Consider the following 22,013-nt stretch of genomic DNA (forward strand, 5'->3'; position numbering starts at 1 on the left):
CTATCCTGTTCGAATACTTCGCTCCTGGTCGAATAAATGTTCCCACGTGTAAAAGAGTCCCCAACAAAGGTAGCCTGCGATCAGAAGATTCTTAAGAACCTACCATTTAGAGAACGGCTACTCTTACCGAATTGACCGCTACGTCCTTACGAATAGCACAGACTGTAATGGTACCAGATTTTACAGCAACTTCGCTAATACATTCAATTCGATGCTCTTCTTATCCACTACCGATAGCTTCCGCCACTTCATCGTTGCTTGAAATTCGTTGATATGGCAAGCCCTTCTAGAATGAGCATCGCTTCTAGAATGCAGTCGCATCTGACAATCGCACATCTAGATTTTGAGAGTACGCAAAAATAGTGCTCGGCCAATAGAAATGGGTTGTTTTGTTGCTGCTCTCTGGTCATAGATTACTACCGAATATTCTGACCCCTTCTAAAACCTTCGAGACCCTTTTTATCTGCTACGTTGAAGTGGAAGATCGCAAGACTCCGCTAACTCCGACTGTTACCACGTCATTTCTGAAGTTGCCAGCAGCCGCACACAGCGAGCAAACAAGCAACCAAACGTCAAAGCCAAGGCTAAGTATACCGCTCAACTACACTACCAACCCGAACTATACCAACTCTCCAGCCATGTTCAGCACGTGAGATCTCGTCCGACCGCGCTTCTGGTACCCCCTGTCGTCTCTGGAGCAGTCCATGATGGACCTCGAGCACATGAGCAACCTCATGAGCCGCTCGCGCTTCCCCTTCGACATGGGCAGCGAGATGCTGGCGGCGCCCAGCAATGTTGACGACGACGAATTCTTCCGGGATCTGCCTGTGCTTTTGCGCGAGCAGAGACCGGCGACGCAGCACCGCGAGGTCGCTACACAGCCGACAGAAAAGGAGACCGATAACGTAGCGCACGACCCGACTCCAACCCGTGATAACGACCCGAACAAACAGACCGTCAAGGCCAAGGTCACCACTAGCACGAAGGCATCGAACAAGAAGCAGAAGCAGCAGTCCGACAACTCTGACAGCTCCAATGTCGATGCCGACAGCCAGTACCGCCGCGCTCTTCTCGTCCTACACGTTCAGCAACTCGTCCATCGTGGACGACAAGGGCCGGCGCGTGACAAGCTCGCGGCGCCGCTACGAAGACTCGACGGGCCGTCTGAAAGCGGTGCACGAGCGCCAGATCGAGGGCAAGAAGCTGCGCACGACGTGGAACCGCATGCGCCCCGACGACGAGGGTCAGCACGAAGCCATCTGCTCGAGCGGCACGCCCGACGAGTTCGAGACGATGTGGCAGCAGACGCCGTTCGGGGAGGCGCAGAAGAAGACTATCAAGGACCAACAGCGCCAGCAACAGCTGCAACCAGGACAACAGACCAGGACGCTGCAGCAGCAACAGCCTTCGGAGTCGGAGGCGGAAAAGGAGGCAACCCCGATGGAGATGTAAGCTGTAGTTGTGATATTTGTTATTTTCTACGAGTCATTACGTTACCTACGTCAATGTTCTTGCACTGATTTCGCTTTCGTCTTCCAACTTTTTCGATAATAATCAACATGAAAAGCTTCTATTATTACTCTATTGTATAGTTTAACGAGTACCTTTTCATAGCAGTACGGATCTTCATTTTCATCAGATGGGTGACCCAACAATGTAGGCGTCGAAGGCGGGGTGAAAGGCGGATAGAAACGCTTCCTTACAGCTTTTTGAGGCAGATAAGCTATAAGGAAGCGAGCTTTAGATTTTCGAAGTTTACTGGTGGATATACGTTTGTAACGACTTTCACAGGGGAATTCAAATACAGTTTTTTTCTGTTTCCTTTTCGAGTTTCGATAGGCATTAATTTAATTTAAAAGATAGTCTAACCGGTGGCTATATCAACTATCAATCGCATCGTCAATGATACAAGGGGACGCCCTACCGGACAACTTGTGCCTGGAGGCACTAAATAAATTTGTGAGGATAAGCATTCTTTCTTCGAATACAATTTTTTTTAATAAATCGATTTGGTCCCCAGAAGCTGCGTCGGAAGCACAAACTGCTTCTCTTGGGCTTCCCACAGATCCAATTTGCAACTACAAAATGGATCTGTGGGAAGCCCAAGAAAAACAGTTTTTTTTCTTCTTTTGTTGCCAAATTTGTTGAGAACACCCTCCTACTTGATGAAAAATGGTCTGGCGACTACTTCAGATCCGAATACTTGTGAACACGCGAAAGTATTGCTCAGTGACTGAATTTGCACAATACACCTCACGAATTCTCGGCAATATTTCATATTAGAGCAGTACCCTACCTGCGTTCACGGCCTAGCCAAATGAATCCCCGTATATATGTTTATTTGAATACGTATAATACGTGACTTGTTGCTTTCATTTTTCTGTGTTTGTGAGCAAATTCCCAAGCTTTAATGCTTCTCCGGGGCGTCTGAACAATACGCCAAAGACCGAGAATCTTTTCGTCTACAACTCACGAATTGATCATACTCATCCATTGGGAAATACGTTTTTGCAGCTAAAATTTCTTTTTTTGCCGGTGACACGAATGTTGACCCAGGTTACATTACGCGTTTCGATCTACACTGTACCGTGTAATTAATCCGGAGTGGGCTGTCCATACTTCTATGAGGCATTCCCTGACTTAAACAAAAAATAAGGTAATAAATCCTTATTTAAGAAACTACGATCTGGATTTGATACGATTTATGTCTTGGTCATGAGGCAGTCAGGCTATGTATGCAAGGTTTGTACGCCTGGTTTCCAAACTTGCAACTTGCTAAACTTGATGATACCCACGCGAAACTGCATTTACTTCATGGATCATGCATCGAGCCAAAGACAAACCACGTTTGTATTTTTTGTCTCCATTACTATCCTGTTCGAATACTTCGCTCCTGGTCGAATAAATGTTCCCACGTGTAAAAGAGTCCCCAACAAAGGTAGCCTACGATATGAACATTCTTACAAAACTCTCATTTAGAGAACGGCTACTTTTACCGAATTGACCGCTAAGCCTTACGAATAGCACAGACTGTAATGGTACCAGATTTTACCTAATACATTCAAGTCGAGGCTCTCCTTTTCTACTACCGATAGCTTTCCGCCACTTCATCGTTGCTTGACATTCGTTGATTTGGCAAGCCCTTCTAGAATGAGCAATCGCTTCTAGAATGCAGTCGCATCTGACAACCGCGCGTCGAGATATTTAAGAGTTGGCAAAAATAGTACTCGGCCAATAGAAATGGGTTGTTTTATTGCTGTTCTGCCAAATATATTAATTCTAGCTGGTCATAGATTTCTACCGAATACTCTGACCACTTCTAAACCTTCGAGACCCTTTTTTATCGGCTACGTTGAAGTGGAAGATCGCAAGACTCCGCTAACTCCGACTGTGTTACCACGTCATTTCTGAATTTGCCAGCTACTGCACACAGCGAACAAACAAGCAACCAAACGTCAAAACCAAGGCTAAGTATACCGCTCAACTACACTACCAACACGAGCTATACCAACTTTCCAGCCATGTTCAGCACGTGGGATCTCGTCCGACCGCGCTTCTGGTACCCCATGTCGTCTCTGGAGCAGTCCATGATGGACCTCGAGCACATGAGCAACCTCATGAGCCGCTCGCGCTTCCCCTTCGACATGGGCAGCGAGATGCTGGCGGCGCCCAGCAATGTTGACGACGACCAATTCTTCCGGGATCTGCCTGTGCTTTTGCGCGAGCAGAGACCGGCGACGCAGCACCGCGAGGTCGCTACACAGCCGACAGAAAAGGAGACCGATAACGTAGCGCACGACCCGACTCCGACCCGTGATAACGACCCGAACAAACAGACCGTCAAGGCCAAGGTCACCACTAGCACGAAGGCATCGAACAAGAAGCAGAGGCAGCAGTCCGACAGCTCTGACAGCTCGAATGTCGATGCCGACAGCCAGTACCGCCGCGCCTTCTCGTCCTACACGTTCAGCAACTCGTCCATCGTGGACGACAAGGGGCGGCGCGTGACAAGCTCGCGACGCCGCTACGAAGACTCGACGGGCCGTCTGAAAGCGGTGCACGAGCGACAGATCGAGGGCAAGAAGCTGCGCACGACGTGGAACCGCATGCGCCCCGACGACGAGGGTCAGCACGAAGCCATCTGCTCGAGCGGCACGCCCGACGAGTTCGAGACTCTGTGGCAGCAGACACCGTTCGGGGAGGCACAGAAGAAGACTATCAAGGACCAACAGCGCCAGCAACAGCTGCAACCAGGACAACAGACCAGGACGCTGCAGCAGCAACAGCCTTCGGAGTCGGAGGCGGAAAAGGAGGCAACCCCGATGGAGGAGTAAACTGTAGTTGTGATATTTGTTATTTCCTACGAGTCATTAGCGTTCCCTACGTCAATGTTCTCGCACAGATCAATTCGCTTTCGTCTTCCAACTTTTTCGATAATAAACAGCATGAAAAGCTTCTATTATTACTCTACTGTTTAACGAGTACCTTTGCACAGCAGTACGGTTCTTCATTGTTTACGTGGATCGAAACGCTTCCTTACAGCTTCTCGAGGCAGATAAGCTATAAGGAAGCGAGCTTTGGATTTACGAAGGTTACTGGTGGATATACGTTTGTAAGAGAAACTAGGTCGTCTGCGACTTTCACAGGGGAATTCAAATACAGTTTTTTTCTGTTTCCTTTTCGAGTTTCGATAGGCATAAATTTAAGTTAAAAGATAGTCTAACCGGTGTCTATATCGACTATCAATCGCATCATCAATGATACAAGGGGACGCCCTACCGGACAACTTGTGCCTGGATTCACAGAATAGATATGTGAGGATAAGCATTCTTTCTTCGAATACAATTTCTTAAATAAATCTATCCGGCTGCGTTCGGAAGCACAAACTGCTTTTTCTTGGGCTTCCCACAGATCCAATTTGCAACTACAAAATGGATCTGTGGGAAGCGCAAGAACATACAGCATGTGTTTTTTTTTTTCTTTTGTTGCCAAATTTGTTGAGAACACCCTCCTACTTGATGAAAAATGGTCTGGCGACTACTTCAGATCCGAATACTTGTGAACACGCGAAAGTATTGCTCAGTGACTGAATTTGCACAATACACCTCACGATTTCTCGGCAATATTTCATATTAGAGCAGTACCCTACCTGCGTTCACGGCCTAACCAAATGAATCCCCGTATATATGTTTATTTGAATACGTATAATACGTGACTTTTTGCTTTCATTTTTCTGTGTTTGTGGGCAAATTCCCGAGCTTTAATGCTTCTCCGGGGCGTCTGAACAAGACGCCAAAGACCGAGAATCTTTTCGTCTACAACTCACGAATTGATCATACTCATCCATTGAGAAATACGTTTTTGCAGCTAGAATTTCTTTTTTTGCCGGTGACACGAATGTTGACCCAGTTTACATTTCGCGTTTCGATCTACACTGTACCGTGTAATTAATCCGGGGTGGGCTGTCCATACTTCTATGAGGCATTCCCAGTATAAACAAAAAATAAGGTAATAGATCCTTATATAAGAAACTACGATCTGGATTTGATACGATTTATGTCTTGGTCATGAGGCAGTCAGGCTATGTATGCAAGGTTTGTACGCCTGGTTTCCAAACGTGCAACTTGCTAAACTTGATGATACCCTCGCGAAACTGCATCTACTTCATGGATCATGCATCGAGCCAAAGACAAACCAAGTTTGTATTTTTTGTCTCCATTACTATCCTGTTCGAATACTTCGCTCCTGGTCGAATAAATGTTCTCACGTGTAAAAGAGTCCCCAACAAAGGTAGCCTACGACAAGAACATCCTTACGAAAAATATCATTTAGAGAACGGCTACTTTTACCGAATTGACCGCTAAGCCTTACGAATAGCACAGACTGTAATGGTACCAGATTTTACCTAATGCATTCAAGTTGAGGCTCTCCTTTTCTACTTCCGATAGCTTCCGCCACTCCATCGTTGCTTGACATTCGTTGATTTGGCAAGCCCTTCTAGAATGAGCAATCGCTTCTAGAATGCAGTCGCATCTGACAATCGCGCATCTAGTTTTTTGAGAGCTGGCAAAAATAGTGCTCGGCCAATAGAAATGGGTTGTTTTGTTGCTGTTCTGCCAAATATATTAATTCTAGCTGGTCATAGATTTCTACCGAATACTCTGACCACTTCTAAACCTTCGAGACCCTTTTTTATCGGCTACGTTGAAGTGGAAGATCGCAAGACTCCGCTAACTCCGACTGCGGTACCACGTCATTTCTGAAATTGCCAGCTACTGCACACAGCGAGCAAACAAGCAACCAAACGTCAAAACTAAGGCTGACCACCGAATCGTATACCGCTCAACTACACTACCAATCCGAACTATACCAACTCTCCAGCCATGTTTAGCACGTGGGATCTCGTCCGACCGCGCTTCTGGTACCCCATGTCGTCTCTGGAGCAGTCCATGATGGACCTCGAGCACATGAGCAACCTCATGAGCCGCTCGCGCTTCCCCTTCGACATGGGCAGCGAGATGCTGGCGGCGCCCAGCAATGTTGACGACGACGAATTCTTCCGGGATCTGCCTGTGCTTTTGCGCGAGCAGAGACCGTCGACGCAGCACCGCGAGGTCGCTACACAGCCGACAGAAAAGGAGACCGATAACGTAGCGCACGACCCGACTCCGACCCGTGATAACGACCCGAACAAACAGACCGTCAAGGCCAAGGTCACCACTAGCACGAAGGCATCGAACAAGAAGCAGAAGCAGCAGTCCGACAACTCTGACAGCTCGAATGTCGATGCCGACAGCCAGTACCGCCGCGCCTTCTCGTCCTACACGTTCAGCAACTCGTCCATCGTGGACGACAAGGGCCGGCGCGTGACAAGCTCGCGGCGCCGCTACGAAGACTCGACGGGCCGTCTGAAAGCGGTGCACGAGCGACAGATCGAGGGCAAGAAGCTGCGTACGACGTGGAACCGCATGCACCCCGACGACGAGGGTCAGCACGAAGCCATCTGCTCGAGCGGCACGCCCGACGAGTTCGAGACGATGTGGCAGCAGACGCCGTTTGGCGAGGCGCAGAAGAAGACTATCGAGGACCAACAGCGCCAGCAACAGCTGCAACCAGGACAACAGACCAAGACGCTGGAGCAGCAACAGCCTTCGGAGTCGGAGGCGGAAACGGAGGCAACCCCGATGGAGGAGTAAGCTGTAGCTGTAGTTTTTGTTAATTCCTACAAGTCATTACGTTACTATCGTCAATGTTATTGCACTGATTTCGCTTTCATCGTCCAACTTTTTCGATAAAACCAGCATGAAAAGCTTCTATAATTACTCTACTGTATAGTTTAACGAGTACTTTTGCATAGCGGTACGGTTCTTCATTGTTTACGTGGATCTCATCCATTGCGACATACGTTGTTGCAGCTAGAATTTCTTTTCAGTTGTCGTCGCCATCGATTCGGGGGAGTTGTGCCAACTTGGCACACATTAAGAAGCATGTATTGTTGCGCCTCCGCTGCCAGGGTGTGGCGTGGAGGATGCCCCAAAGCTCGCTACAAGGCAGGCTTCTTCATCATGTCTTTTGCCATTCGCGATGTTAGCCGTCCCCCAATGCGGGTATAACGCTCCACAGCGTCAGACTTCCACCTTCCAAATAACTTGACCGCCAAACTATCAAATCCAGCATTAAAGAGTGCGGTTGCACCCCCACTGCGCAGTGAGTGAGACCCAAAACTTTCTGGATTGTAACCCGCCTGGCTTGCAGCGCATTTGAGCGCCTTTACGACATCTTTGACTTGCATATTTGTAGCCACATTAATCTTGCACAATAGAGTATTTTCCGCAACACCGAGTGACTTGTGATGCCGAACAAGATTCCATGCTGCTAAAACTGGACAGCACCATTGATACCCTGAACGATCCAGTCTACGACTGCTTCCATCGCCAAACTGGTCGGACTTACTTCCGCGGAATGTAATCACTACTGCCACCACCTCGTGTAGATTATCAGTCGGTCTCTCGTCGGAATCCACAAATGAAATATCTGACCGCTGTATTGCATACGGCAACACTTTTGCTCCTTGGGCTAAATACTCCGATCTTCTGAGAAGAAAGAAGAAACCCAGCACCGAAGCCGCCCAAATGACTCGGTGCTGGGCGGACTTGAAATCGAGGAACCCGTGGAGTTTCTTGAGGATATCGGTTGTGACAGGAGATTTTGGGTTACGAGGTTTGTCCTTCCTCCGCATGCCAGTGATTGCAAGTTGGTGTCCTGGTAAGAGTGCGACGCTGAAACCGAGCATCCGTCGATGATGCCACGAGATATGGCTAATTTTCGAGAGTACGGTGCCGGCAGAATTCCCTGATCCTGTGTGTCCCCATCCATAGTTCCAGCAGTGAATAGCGAATAAGGCGAGTTGGTAGGAATGTTTTCGTGGGCTTTCGGGTAGCCATCTCGGGAAGTTAAGCAACTTGCACCATTTACACCATTGTCGCCATGTACTGTTGTACTGAGATGCCGACGACGCGGCCAATGAACAGGATTGAAGCTGTTCGAGAAGTTGATGTAGAGTCTTCTGCATTGCAGGGGCACTGTGCTCTGTGTCCAGCCAGAAGAAAAGTTAGTCCATCTGGTTAAATGAGGTTCGATCCAAGCTTGTGAAGCTGCATCCGCCATCCAATTTGTCGATCCTGGGATATGGTCGGCGAATACACGTAAATTAAAGTACACTTCGGCCAGACCAAGCACCTATTAATTTCTTGGCTGAATGAGTTCCGAGAATGCAGCTTGTTGCACCACGCAACAGCGGAAGTATTGTCACTTCAACATTTTATAAGGAGAAGCTTCCCTTTGGCTAATCGACACCATTTCGCACCCCAAGTTCATAACGCAAGAGCAACACACAAATGCTCACGGACATTGATAGAAAATCCAGATTTGTGTAGCTCGTCAATCATCAATAGTTCTTTGTCATCAAATTGTATCTGAATAAATGCATTAGCCGCAGGATCAAGCACGGCCAATCCGACGTCGGACGCATCCATATACAACTCAACGTGAGGCGCAATCGTCTCCATTTATCCGAATATCGTCAACGGTAGCTCTGCTAGGCAGCCATGCATAAGGATTTGGTCGAACCACCGCAAATCGGCTGTTGTGCCACCGGACAGACGCGTTTTGCCAAATCGTGGCACTGCGTTGCATTGAGATTGAATCCGTTGATAAAATGGTTTAGCAGTTCGCAAGCATGTAGCTACGTGTCGAAGAGACCCGAGGACCTGGTAAAATTCTGTTTTCGTAGCCGTGCCTCGCTGAAGTATCGCTTGTACGCGTCGGTGTGCTTTAAATATTTTGTCGCTAGGGATTGATACCGTACGCCGCACGGTGTTCCACAATAACCCGAGCGCCACTATCTCAGAGCTCCAGGCTGAGAATTTTGCCTCATTGATTGAGCGAGGTCCAAGAGCGGCTAACATAGCGTGACGAAGTGTTGCTTCTGCTAACTGTAACCTATCACCTTCGTCGGGTTCCACTAAAATATGATCGTCAACCCATTCGTAAGGGAAAAATGGTTCATTGTCCTTGGAATCTGACACTGACGCAGGTGAATTTGAGCCTATGAGCCATGATATTGCCCGGCCAAATAACGCGTAGCATGGCGGCGACCCCGACCACCCAAACGGAGCTGCCAGATTGATAATAATAATTTATAGCTCCTTGATAAAGGCTGCCATACGGAAAACCTGGTTAGCTCGGGTACGTAAATGCCGAAAAACACCCTTCACATCGCCTTAAAGCATCATAATTCTCTCCGTGCAACCGCATGTAGCCAAGTACTCAATTCGCCTTGCAATAATCGCGACCGACTCATAGCGCACTTTTGGAATCGAATCCGCTACCAACGCGGAATTTACCGAGTCGTTCTTCGAAAATGATAAGTCATGAATAGTGCGAACTTCCTCGTTCGGATCTACACCCTTCTTTACCACAGCCCCCTAAGGACTGCAGATAATTTCAGGAGGATATCGGCCTCCACAACCATATACTGACCAGAGTCTTGGCCTTCGCGAATTGACCTGATCACCGCGCGCAAATAACGACGACACGAACCGTTATTCTTAGGAGGTGGATGATTCTTCATCGGTCCTTGACGCCACTGTACATCGATGCCGACCTCTGCAATTTTAATTAGGTCATCGAGATGTGGATAACCTCTGAGTACGCGACGTAGTCGTTCTGGGTCAATTGCTTTGTTCGGCCTTCTGTCATTGTCGCGTTCGCCACGGATAAATTGTGTTGCTTCTTCGACACTCATGTTGCGTGTGCGAACCAAATGGGACAGCGACTTACACGCTACATTGTCGATCTCGTACGGCGAAATCTCGAGCTGTTTTGCGCGGACAAATCCCATTCCACGATGTGTAATTGATATTCGGGCTTCATCGGCGAGTAATTCTTCCTCCGATGCGTGTTTGATTTTCTGTGCCGACATCAACGATAGACCAAACTGTCTACCGCTAATATGTGGAGGCATTTGGTGCTGTATGCCACGGACTGATGACACTTCGTTGTAACAAGGTCTTGACCGGCAACCGCTTGTACCCTTTTTCGCCGTCTCTACCGGTGTTGCTTGTCCGGCCTTACAAAGCGATCTCTCGGGACAGGAAACCATGCCAATCGTGCTCTTTGCTTCAATAGTTGGATATCTACAAGGCCTCTGGTGACCAGTACTTGTATCTCGCTTAAGTATCTCGTTCTGGGGTAAAGTGGATTCTCCATGACCCGCTACTTTGAGACAGCGTACTTTGTCACCCTTGCTCTTTGCTGACACCATCGTTTTACCAATTTTGCATTGCTTGCTCTCTGATACTGCGTTGACGCTAGCAGTCCTCTTTGGGTGCAGACTTGATAATACCTTGTCCGATGCAGTCTTGTGGGACACGTCCACCGCAGTGAATCGGTCGTTACTCAACACACCATTCACTTGGGTAGCGTCCGAGTTAAGGCGTGAGCATACCGATTTCTGCTGCTTCTCAGGTCGATTTCGGGCCGCTGCCACGAACTTGAGCTGCAAAGATGGCCGTACTGCCCCGCTGATCTTGGATAGTCATAATTGTCGGTGCTCCTCCTTCAAGCCACCAAATCGTCTAGTGATCTCTTCTTTCACGCAGGCCGGCAGCTTATTTGGAACAAAATGACCATGATCACTGGGGCACGCGCCATTTGCGTCGGGTGCACAGCCTGCCTTTGAAAGGTAGCGCATACACACACTCTTAGCCTTGCCCGAGCCTGGCTCGGTTTGTACTGGAAGTTGGCCCAGCACGTCCCTCGATATCCGACCGAGACGCCTTTTTCCGTCCTGCCGAGGAGTAGACTGGTAAGTTGGTGCCCGCTTCGTCCCCCCTGTTCGGGCTTCATCCGTTAATCTCTCGTTCTTGATCTCGCTGACGTGTTGATGTACTTTTACGAGCATCAGATCCCTCAGAAGCCTATCATCCGTTGAGCAGCGTCTTATCACTTGCCTTAAGTCACCATCGCTTTCTGCAACACTTCTAAAGTCCTCTAAAACATCGTCTACCCAGTAAACAAGTGTCAACAGTTCTTTTGACTCCAGCTAACTCTCATGAGTATGAACTCAACGATGTGTTCGACCAGTTCGATCAGCGCTGAGCAGCAGTATTCTCGGCAATACGTGAGGAACACTCTTGCTGCTTCTACCACATCCTCTATGCGCGAAGCAGGAGTAGCTGTAGCGAACTCCGCCGTCGCCAACAGGTTGCCAAAGTTTGATCCTCCACTTTCTAGCCACGACATCCTCTCGTCCTCTGACAGTCGGGCGAAGTGACGAATTGACAACCCACCAGAACCAAATTGAATATCATATGCCCGAGTGCAGACACCCGGTAGCGCCTTAAACTTCACAAATTCGGACCGAACCATACCTTTGACAAATATAGTAGCAGGCTTACCTTTATGCTTTTCTGATGTCACTCGCTCATGTACCTCCTGTTAATCATCTCGTGGAGCAAATGCGTACTTTGATGCTACGGTCACTCTTTTCCGCGGAGGCGGCTGCCCAATCATCTCAGAACTCGTGCTCACTTGAGTCCTCGGAACCATTTGAGACTGTCTGTTGGCTTGTCTAATAGCTAGAAACCGCTCCAGTAGCTCGGGGTCATCGCTGAGTTTCTCGACAATGAGTGCATCTTGGTCTATCGCTGTGCGACATCGCTTTGCCTCATGAACACCATCATCCGACGGGCTAACCGGCTGTCGGGAACGCTTTGGTCGTTCTGGCCGCGTAGTGACTTGAACCGTACCCTCACGAATCGGCTCCGATTGGTCTTGGGGAGTATCATCGCCGTCGATAAAAGGATCGAAAAGCTCACTTCCTTCTCTTTCCTCGCCATCACCACCACCAATCGGTGATTGTGACTGAGGCGGGCAGCAAAACGCCTGCCCCACAGTTGGTGGCACCGGTGTCACTCCTCCATCGACATAATACGCAAAGTCAAGGGCGTGTTGCAGCGCAAACTCGGTCTGTTGACCCGTTGAAGGGTCGGTCCACTTACAGACCTTCGTTGCACTGGGATAGTTAGCTTCTGCCATTAAGCCTTCTAATATAGCCGGTATCTGGTTAGATCCCACGATATCTCGTCCGAGTACTCGGTCTAGAACAGTGTTTTCGACAGCCTCGATTTTGCGCGCGCTCCATTCATCACTGTCAAATTAAATATGTTCCAATAGAAGGGCTATAATCGGTGCTACGACCGACACTGCATTCCATTCAGCGGTGAGCTGCTGTCCGTCGGATAGAATCGACAGCTGATCGCCTTCGGCTTCTACCACTTGACCGTAGTAAACATGATCAGAGCCCTTTACAGCAACTGCACGTCGCATGAGTGAATGATTTCTTGCCCTGTTCACCTCGCTGGCCGTCACCACGTGTGTTTCCGCAACTGCCCGACTTACACTTCCTCCCCCCCCCTTCGAGACTATGAAAGGTTACTGTATCTGCCTCTACTCGAGCGACCTTCGCGTAGAATGGTGCGTCAAAACCTGTTTCAATGGTTTCAGGCATCAAATGTAGGTAGGATCGAGCTGCAAGGCGAACCATTCTCCGGAGTGCTGGAGGCTGAAGGGTGGAAGCAAGAGGGCTTAAGCGTGATTAGGAAATTCTGAAACTAACTACGGCCGCTCGCTCCTACGTTGGTTTCATCTTTTGCTACCTCAACTCAAAAGTTATTTTCACCCGTTGCTTAAAAATTCCCATTTTTTGCCGGTGACACGAATGTTGACCTAGGTTACATTACGCGCTTCGATCTACACTGTACCGTGTAATTAATCCGGGGTGGGCTGTCCATACTTCTATGAGGCATTCCCAGTATAAACAAAAAGTATCCTTAAATAAAAAAAAACTACGATCTGGATTTGATTACGATTTATGTCTTGGTCATGAGGCAGTCAGGCTATGTTCCAAAAGGTTGGTACGTTTGGTTTCAAAACGTGCAGGTTGCTAAACTTGATGATACCCACGCGAAACTGCATCTACTTCATGGATCATGCATCGAGCCAAAGACAAACCAAGTTTGTATTTTTTGTCTCCATTACTATCCGGTTCGAATACTTCGCTCCTGGTCGAGTAAATGTTCCCACGTGTAAAAGAGTCCCCAACAAAGGTAGCCTATGATAAGAACATTCTTACGAAAACTATCATTTAGAGAACGGCTACTTCTACCGAATTGACCGCTACGTCCTTACGAATAGCACAGACTGTAATGGTACCAGATTTTACAGCAACTTCGCTAATACATTCAATTCGATGCTCTTCTTATCCACTACCGATAGCTTCCGCCACTTCATCGTTGCTTGACATTCGTTGATTTGGCAAGCCCTTCTAGAATGAGCTTTTTGAGAGTTGGCAAAAATAGTTCTCGGCCAATAGAAATGGGTGGTTTTGTTGCTGTTCTGCCAAATATATTAATTCTAGCTGGTCATAGATTTCTACCGAATATTCTGACCACTTCTATAATCTTCGAGACCCTTTTTTATCGGCTACGTTGAAGTTGAAGTCCGCTAACTCCGACTGCGTTACCACGTCATTTCTGAATTTGCCATCTACTGCGCACAGCGAGCAAACAAGCAACCAAACGTCAAAACCAAGGCTAAGTATACCGCTCAACTACACTACCAACCCGAGCTATACCAACTCTCCAGCCATGTTCAGCACGTGGGATCTCGTCCGACCGCGCTTCTGGTACCCCCTGTCGTCTCTGGAGCAGTCCATGATGGACCTCGAACACATGAGCAACCTCATGAACCGCTCGCGCTTCCCCTTCGACATGGGCAGCGAGATGCTGGCGGCGCCAAGCAATGTTGACGACGACGAATTCTTCCGGGATCTGCCTGTGCTTTTGCGCGAGCAGAGACCGGCGACGCAGCACCGCGAGGTCGCTACACAGCCGACAGAAAAGGAGACCGATAACGTAGCGCACGACCCGACTCCGACCCGTGATAACGACCCGAACAAACAGACCGTCAAGGCCAAGGTCACCACTAGCACGAAGGCATTGAACAAGAAGCAGAAGCAGCAGTCCGACAACTCTGACAGCTCGAATGTCGATGCCGACAGCCAGTACCGCCGCGCCTTCTCGTCCTACACGTTCAGCAGCTCGTCCATCGTGGACGACAAGGGGCGGCGCGTGACAAGCTCGCGGCGCCGCTACGAAGACTCGACGGGCCGTCTGAAAGCGGTGCACGAGCGACAGATCGAGGGCAAGAAGCTGCGTACGACGTGGAACCGCATGCGCCCCGACGACGAGGGTCAGCACGAAGCCATCTGCTCGAGCGGCACGCCCGACGAGTTCGAGACTCTGTGGCAGCCGGAGAGGCACAGAAGAAGACTATCAAGGACCAACAGCGCCAGCAACAGCTGCAACCAGGACAACAGACCAAGACGCTGCAGCAGTAACAGCTTTCGGAGTCGGACGCGGAAAAGAAGGCAGCTCCGATGGAGGAGTAAACTGCGTAAAAAGTAGTTAGTGTTACCGACTCATCTCACTCTGATTAATTAACTTTTTTTAGCTAGGAAATTCTGTGAAGGTAACAATGTGTATGCAATCATGACCGTGACATTTGTTCATGAGTGTTAGTTTAAACCTACAGCACAACAGATCATCGCAACTGGATTAGATGGTGAACAGCAGCCGTGCAAGTGGCCAACGCGAAACCTTGTTGCCCATTTGCAACCGACTGTGGAGCGAAACTACCCAGTATCGCCAACTGTGTGAAAATGTGTAAGCACGACGAAGGTGCCGATACAAGGAAGAAGCTCAGCAAAGGACACAGATCCTCTGTTGCTCTACACGATATAGAAGCACCACAAAAAATTACAGAAGCCAAAGTTAGTTCTCTTACCTGCACTGAACGGGGTGTGGAAAGTCTCGTACATATTCAATTGTTGCGGTGAAGGTCTGCGCTCAATAGGTTGCGAAGCGTAGTATAACTTAATGGCACGATCAATCTCCCGACACACTTGCGCTAAGCGTTCAAGCTTTGCGTAGGGCGATCGCTCGGACGCCAAGTTGTTCATGTGGTGAATGGCAGCATTGTAGTGACGTAAAGTCAACAAGCGACATTCATTCCCACCAGCAATAAATTGCTTTTGCTGTTGTGGACCAGACCAACTCCCATCCAGTCGGAATATTGGCTTCACTTCGAAATATGTCAGAGGGTTAGTACGCGATAGTTCGGCAGTGTCGTCTACGAGCGAGTCTTCTCGCGAAAAGGCAGCAACGTACAGCCCATGCAGCACCGGCTGCAGCGCATCAAACAGTGCAGCCATAACACTACGTTGGACAGAGTTGCGCTGCTCTTCACTGCTCTGCAAAAATGGGTATTTAAATAGCACAACTTGTGTCAAAATTGCCGCAAATTGGGTCACATCGGCGGCAACAAGCGGCAACGTGCACGTCACGCGGTCCACGGAAACATCCCGCCGCGCTCCAAACCCTTGACCTCCATACTGCAGAAAGTCCGCATAGCAACTCCGAAATATATTGACAAAGGCTTGCAACAATTGGCGCAACGAATGATGCGTTGACGTTTTCGCCACCGTTTGGCCGTTGCGATGCGGAGCAGTCAGCACCAGGATCCCGTGCAGATGCCGTTGAATGAGGTTTTGCCTCTCGTGCCCCCGTTCACCTCGCAGATACTTCATCTGCTCCACGAACTTCTCGTCTGCAGCGCGTCCGAGATAGTCTCGCTCTGTTATCGGCAACTCGTCCAGCAACCTCGTCCACTTGACGTCTTCGTCTACAAGTTGAAGTTCGAGCGCACTTTGTCCCAACACAAAATTCAGTTTTGCGGTCGTATACTGCGTCGCAAGTTTCCTTCGTCCTTCATTCTCGTCTCCAGTGTCGTCACTGGCTTCGATTTGGTCTGTGATGCGCTGCAGCAGTTGCTCAAACTGCATTACCAGGTCGTGCAGACGTCTGGTGACGGCAACTTGTCTCATGGCTGTAAGCTCTTTCACTATTGTGTTGCGTCTCTCTTGTCGCTCATCTTCCTCTTGTAGAAACTTCAGTTGCTCGGCAGTGAGTTGCGCCTTGTCACAGCTCGAAGCAACAGGTTCGGATGATTTCGGATTCTGTTGACGAGCTACTTGTTGCGTTGCTTGGACCAATAACTGCTCAGTCACTTGCTGTACTAATGCACCGGTAGGAGTAGAAATCTTCAGAGATCTCGTGGGTATATGTGGGGCTGCAGTAGTGGTGCTGGAGGGCATGTAGGACAGTTCATTGCTCGCCAAGTCCATTAGCTCTTCCTCCAGATCACTCAAAATAATCATTCTGATATTTTAGAAGAAATTTTAACAAAGTCCATATTTAAAATAGTCATGATTGGCTGAAAAGAAAATAAATCCGTTTGACCGACGGTTAAAGTGTATGTATCGATGGCGAACACGAAGCCTCGCGGACGGCCACCGGCCGATGGCAACTTTATCGTGTGGACCGAGACTCTAGTGGAGAGCTTACTGAGGCTGAGGTTTGAGAAGTATGCGGAGCCGATGACGGCTGCAAGAGGCACCAAGTCGCTCCGAGTGGCATGGGCGGATTTGGCGAAGGATCTTACGCAGCATAATAACGGAGAAGTAGTGTCGGTGGAGCAGTGTCGCAATAAGGTAATTAAGAAAGCAGCTACAGTAGTGCACGGCCGATGCATGTGAATACTTTCGTAAAATATGAAAGCGAGGTTAACCTATCTTTCATTGCTGCCAGCTCAAGGCGCTAAGGAACAAGTGGCTGGCTTATCACTCTGGGATGGCATCAGAATCCGTGTGTCTAGCGCTTATGGACACCTGTTGGGGTAGCGAGAAGGATGAAGCGGCGCCGATCAAGTCGCAACGTCCGTCGAGACCGAGTCTGGAACGTCACAACCAAGTCAAGAAGCAACGAGTGGGGGCTTCTTCGGCTTCAGATGCTGAAGGGAGTTCACCGATTTCCATTGCACCAGCTATTGCGCCGCCCCCACCTGTAGGTGTATCCTCGGAAACCCCGATATTGAGCTCGACTGCAGCTTCAGTTGAGACTGAAAAGCCTCCGTCGACAGCAGCTTCAACTTCGCGTCCGACGAAGTCTAAACCAACTCAGATACTTGGTGGGGGGAATCAGAAAGATCTTGCATCGGATGCCACAATCGCTAGTGTTCAGGACCGCTCGATCGACAGCACGGGTTTGCCGAAACTCGAGAAATTAATCGACAACCGCTTCGCTAAGGTGCTAGATAACCAGAACAAGCAGTTGAAGCTGGCTGAGGAGCAAAACCGCTTACTGACACAGATACTCGCGGCGTTGCAGCGTGGCTAGCGCTAAAGACTACACGGAAACACTGGAGTAGCTGGTGCCTTAAGCAACCACGAGTAGTAACACATGCCGAATATTTTACCTTTTCTTACCTCTCAAACTCTATTTTACCAGCATCAATGGATTTACAACTAATATTTTCATTTTATTGACCTTTCTTAAAGTTCGCTTCGAGCATGCTGAAGAACGCAGTTCGGCTGCGATCATGCAGCTTGCCGTTTGCTTTAACGTGGGCTCTTCTGTCTTTTAGCGTGGCATTTGCTGTAAGGAGTGGTGTTTCGTATTGACGCACTCTTTATTGGAATTCCCTATACGCGTCTTATTGTGTGCTTTCTATTAGGTCACCACTTCCACAGTATACTACCGCCAGCAGATCGGTGGGTCTATCTTTGCCATCGACGGACGAGATGGCAGCGACACGGAAATTGAAGGTTCCGGTGAATATGCGCGCTTTGTGGGATTAGCGATTCATCGGCGTCATAATCGTATTTTCTGGAGCGATGGCCGAGTTATCAAAAGTGCAGATGCCACTGACGGATCAGACGTGAAAATTAATGTCGGGGCACTAGCCCGCGTTGTATGGGTGGGGTCGAATTTTGGCCAAACACAAGCTGACATTCAACGTTTAACAGTGAAAGGCTCCCGATGTGTCAGCATTATTTCGTGGTCACCAGAGCGCGTCGAGTGCATGGTCGGCCTTCCACTGCGCTTCTCTCAAACTCAACTCCCTTTTGTAAGTGAGGGTGATTGCAGTATCCAGACAGAACACGGAGTCATGACGGGAAGTGCACTGAACTACAACGAAATGTTTGCGTCGGGAACTCCCTCACCGATTGTTGAGCGCATTGACATTTCCGCAAAGTTCGTTCTTCCGCATGCTTTGGTCATCGATGATCGGGAAGGAGAAGAGTGGCTCTACTGGTCAAACTCGGAAGACGGTACGATATACCGTAGCAGTTTACAGTCAACTGTCATCGAGGTGTTGCAGCGTCGTTGTTGGAGTGTGCGAGGCTTAGCACTAAATATCTTTCAGGACTCTGGGAACGAAAAGCTATTTCTCTTGTACTCACTTGAGTCCAAAGGGACCATCTCCCAGATCGAGTTACCGGTATCCCAGATGATTTCCTCTCCACAGTCATCAAAAGTACTGATCAGTGGTCTGAGGTCTCCTCGAGGCTTAGCTATGGATTCTACCAACCAAATCCTGTTCTTCACCGAGAAGACTGGTCGGATTTTTCAGGCAAATCTCGGCAACCGCATGACAGCTCGTCAAAAAGCGAACATCTTACCAGATGACGCATCGATTGTATCACCAGGAGTGGATACTCATCGAGTTGTGACGCTGACATCTATGACGAGACTCGATGGCATCGCTGTCGATTCCAAGTAAGATTATCTTGCATTTTATGGAATAAATGTTTGATGATGGGACTAACCATCCCTTTCTTTGGCAGATATCTCTATTGGTGTGAAACCAACACAAACATTGTGGCGAGAGCTCTACGTCGAGACTTTCAGCGGCAGGTTGTAGTCGGGGGCACTGCAAACTCCATGTTGAGGTCAGTTGTATAGGTACTCATACCTTTTTGTTGTTGTACTCACCGCTTATCTTACTTCCAATTTTTGCTGCTCTAGTTGGCCCCGTGGTGTCGTTCTCGGTTCCGACGATGGGAATATCAACGATAAGAAAGACAGTTACTACTACTCAGAATACACCGGTCGGGTGTCGAAAGGTGTATCACAGACCATCGTCGTTGACGAGCTAAGCGCTCCTGCGATGCAGTATTTGGACAGCGTAGTGCAGCAAGCATCTATTCAAGGAGGTGGGGAGCACGTCTACTTGTACGCATTGGAATAGAACAAAGGTGCAAGTCATCTTGTCCAAGTTTAAAACTGGCAATGAGCGGGATGTGCTCTTGCAGTAAGTTGCCTAATTACGGATGCACTTGAAGTACAAGTATCTGCTAGCGTTAGGATACTGTTGCTCAGGTTGTCATTTCTTTACTGATGTACATGTATATAATTAAGTGGACTATGGATGACGCGGTGAAATAGTTATCAAGACTTGAGCGTGTTGTGCATCTCACTCACTCTTCAACTCGACTTGCAACAAGCAACTCAAAGCAGCAACGATGGCGTCTTTGTCCACGACTTCGCTGGCAATTCTTCTTGCCATCAGCGCCACCTCGACAGGTGCCGACAATCTCCGCTTCGAATCGCGCAACCTGCAGGCAAAATATACGTCGACAGGCCAATACGCCGCTAGTATGCTGGCTAGCGTGAATGCGCAACGTGCTGCTCAGGGACTCCCTGCTCTCTGTTTGAACACTAAACTGATGGCGGCGTCAATGCGTCACTCGACCGACATGGCCTCCAAGAACTTCATGAGTCACACGGGCTCGGACGGGTCGACGATGTCGATGCGAGTCACCGCTGCCGGCTACAAATGGACCAGAGTGGCTGAGAACGTTGCTGCCGGGCAATCGAGTGTGGCTACCGTCATGACTGCGTGGATGAACTCGGCCGGTCACCGAGCCAACATTTTGGGCGACTACACCATGTTCGGCACTGCGTACGCCTACAACAGTGGCAGCACGTACAAACACTATTGGACACAAAACTTTGGCAAGGGCAGCACCGAGTCGTGCAACTACGAAGATGTCGAGTACGAGGATGCCCCGACTCCAACTCAGAACACGATGACCGATTCCACGGACAATTCGACGGTGGTGCTCCCCAACGAGCCTGCCCCCCAAGAGAGCAAGTCTGCTAGCGAGAGGTACAAAAATAGCAAGCATAGAGAAGAGTCGATTTATTATAAGAACGCAAAAAAATAAAATCTATAATTACTTTTTTTTAATGGTGTCTAGCTCCAGAAGCGTGCAACTCACTACTCTCACCGTTCTATCTGCATCACAGTGGTGTTTGTCACGCGTCGATTCGTGCTCACTTGTTGAGCTCGCGTCCGTTGATTCGGGGCTGAAGTCGTGCCCGCTGCTTCTCCATGGAATATCATTTTCGTCGTCGATATCGTCGTTGCCTCCTTTTCCAAACACTTGCGTCCACGCGTGCTTGTATTTACTTGATCGGTTGTACGCAAATGCTGCACCAAAGACGGTGTAGTTTCCCAGAATGTTACGGCGATGGCCTGGAGACTTCATCCACGATTCCACCACTGCGTTCACATTCTTTTGACCGGCTGCAACATTCTCCGCCACTGCTCCACCGGTGAAACCAGCGTCGGCAACTCGCTGCGCCATCTTGGACCCATCGGATCCTGTGTGGCTCATAAAGTTGTTCGCTGCCATGTCGTCTGCCTGACGTTGGGCTGCAGCCTGTAGCTTACTGTGCATGCGCAGACAGGGCTCCCGATTATGGCATGGTCTTTTCAATTATTTCTTATGAAATCATAAAATTATTTATTTCTTCGATTACCTGGATGTTATTAATAATTTATTTACTTAAGGAATCATCCGACATAATTTATGAGCAATATCCTTATGTACCTCTCACAACCAACCATGACTTTTCACTACTGTACTTAAATTCTCACTTCTCTAAGGACACAGCTTGCTCACGTCCTCACTTTTTAATTTGAGCAACTCGAACAAAGCCCCTCGCTAAGCTACTATAGTCCATTCCATCCACTTCTAACATTGTTGAGAGGTTCTTTAGCGACACCAGGACGACGTACGGGTAAGAGCGCCACAGCTTGCAACCTATTACATTAGAAATGGTGCTGTTCTTACGCCAAAATGGTGAGTATTGGTCAGTTCAGACTGTCGACGAGGTCACTCGCTAATTTTAACATGGTGTTGGTCTGCTTTACATTATGCTCTTATTTATTGTTTGTGCGCAGCACATGACATAATGTATGTGATGACACTAGCTGCCCAATGCCATTATTTATGGTTAAAGAGGGTTCCCATTAAATAACAATGCCAAAATCGGGAGCCCTGTGCGCAGAGGTGGGAGGCTCTTTGTTGCGCGCTCTTGGTTCACACGCTCGAGCATGGAAGCGAGGTAGTCCCTTGGTTGCATGCTGTGGCTCAATGGTACGTTACTGTAAGGTGTGGGTGATTAGGAGCTCTTCCTTTACGAGAACGCACTATGGTCGGAATGAAGTTTGCAAACTTTGGAAGTTAAGTCACTTGTTCC

At 48.8% G+C, this 22,013-nt stretch overlaps 6 protein-coding genes across 6 annotated transcripts; 5 read left to right on the forward strand and 1 right to left on the reverse strand.

The window, feature by feature from the left end:
- Positions 1–537: 537 nt before the first annotated feature.
- Positions 538–1,452, forward strand: PITG_10374 (uncharacterized protein; the record flags this gene model as incomplete). Its single annotated transcript, XM_002902132.1, has 2 exons — positions 538–1,122; positions 1,151–1,452. 2 exons carry the CDS (start codon positions 705–707, stop codon positions 1,450–1,452), a joined length of 720 nt encoding a protein of 239 aa, XP_002902178.1.
- Positions 1,453–3,521: 2,069 nt separating this feature from the next.
- On the forward strand, positions 3,522–4,334 carry PITG_10375 (uncharacterized protein; the record flags this gene model as incomplete). Its single annotated transcript, XM_002902133.1, has 1 exon — positions 3,522–4,334. The coding sequence occupies one exon, from the start codon at positions 3,522–3,524 to the stop codon at positions 4,332–4,334; it is 813 nt and encodes a 270-aa protein (XP_002902179.1).
- Positions 4,335–14,114: 9,780 nt separating this feature from the next.
- PITG_10378 (uncharacterized protein) lies at positions 14,115–15,113 on the forward strand (the record flags this gene model as incomplete). The annotated part of the gene is made up of 1 exon (XM_002902134.1): positions 14,115–15,113. The coding sequence occupies one exon, from the start codon at positions 14,211–14,213 to the stop codon at positions 15,027–15,029; it is 819 nt and encodes a 272-aa protein (XP_002902180.1).
- A 52-nt stretch (positions 15,114–15,165) lies between these two features.
- Positions 15,166–16,465, reverse strand: PITG_10379 (uncharacterized protein; the record flags this gene model as incomplete). Its single annotated transcript, XM_002902135.1, has 3 exons — positions 15,166–15,352; positions 15,441–16,415; positions 16,461–16,465. The coding sequence occupies 3 exons, from the start codon at positions 16,463–16,465 to the stop codon at positions 15,166–15,168; spliced, it is 1,167 nt and encodes a 388-aa protein (XP_002902181.1).
- Positions 16,466–18,262: 1,797 nt separating this feature from the next.
- Positions 18,263–19,654, forward strand: PITG_10380 (uncharacterized protein; the record flags this gene model as incomplete). The annotated part of the gene is made up of 5 exons (XM_002902136.1): positions 18,263–18,309; positions 18,354–19,241; positions 19,310–19,414; positions 19,491–19,573; positions 19,623–19,654. The coding sequence occupies 5 exons, from the start codon at positions 18,263–18,265 to the stop codon at positions 19,652–19,654; spliced, it is 1,155 nt and encodes a 384-aa protein (XP_002902182.1).
- A 233-nt stretch (positions 19,655–19,887) lies between these two features.
- Positions 19,888–21,978, forward strand: PITG_10381 (SCP-like extracellular protein; the record flags this gene model as incomplete). The annotated part of the gene is made up of 4 exons (XM_002902137.1): positions 19,888–20,634; positions 21,219–21,237; positions 21,531–21,551; positions 21,940–21,978. The coding sequence occupies 4 exons, from the start codon at positions 19,988–19,990 to the stop codon at positions 21,976–21,978; spliced, it is 726 nt and encodes a 241-aa protein (XP_002902183.1).
- Positions 21,979–22,013: the final 35 nt, after the last annotated feature.

Source organism: Phytophthora infestans, genomic scaffold, assembly GCF_000142945.1.
Source record: "Phytophthora infestans T30-4 supercont1.18 genomic scaffold, whole genome shotgun sequence".
Lineage (NCBI taxonomy): Eukaryota > Oomycota > Peronosporomycetes > Peronosporales > Peronosporaceae > Phytophthora > Phytophthora infestans.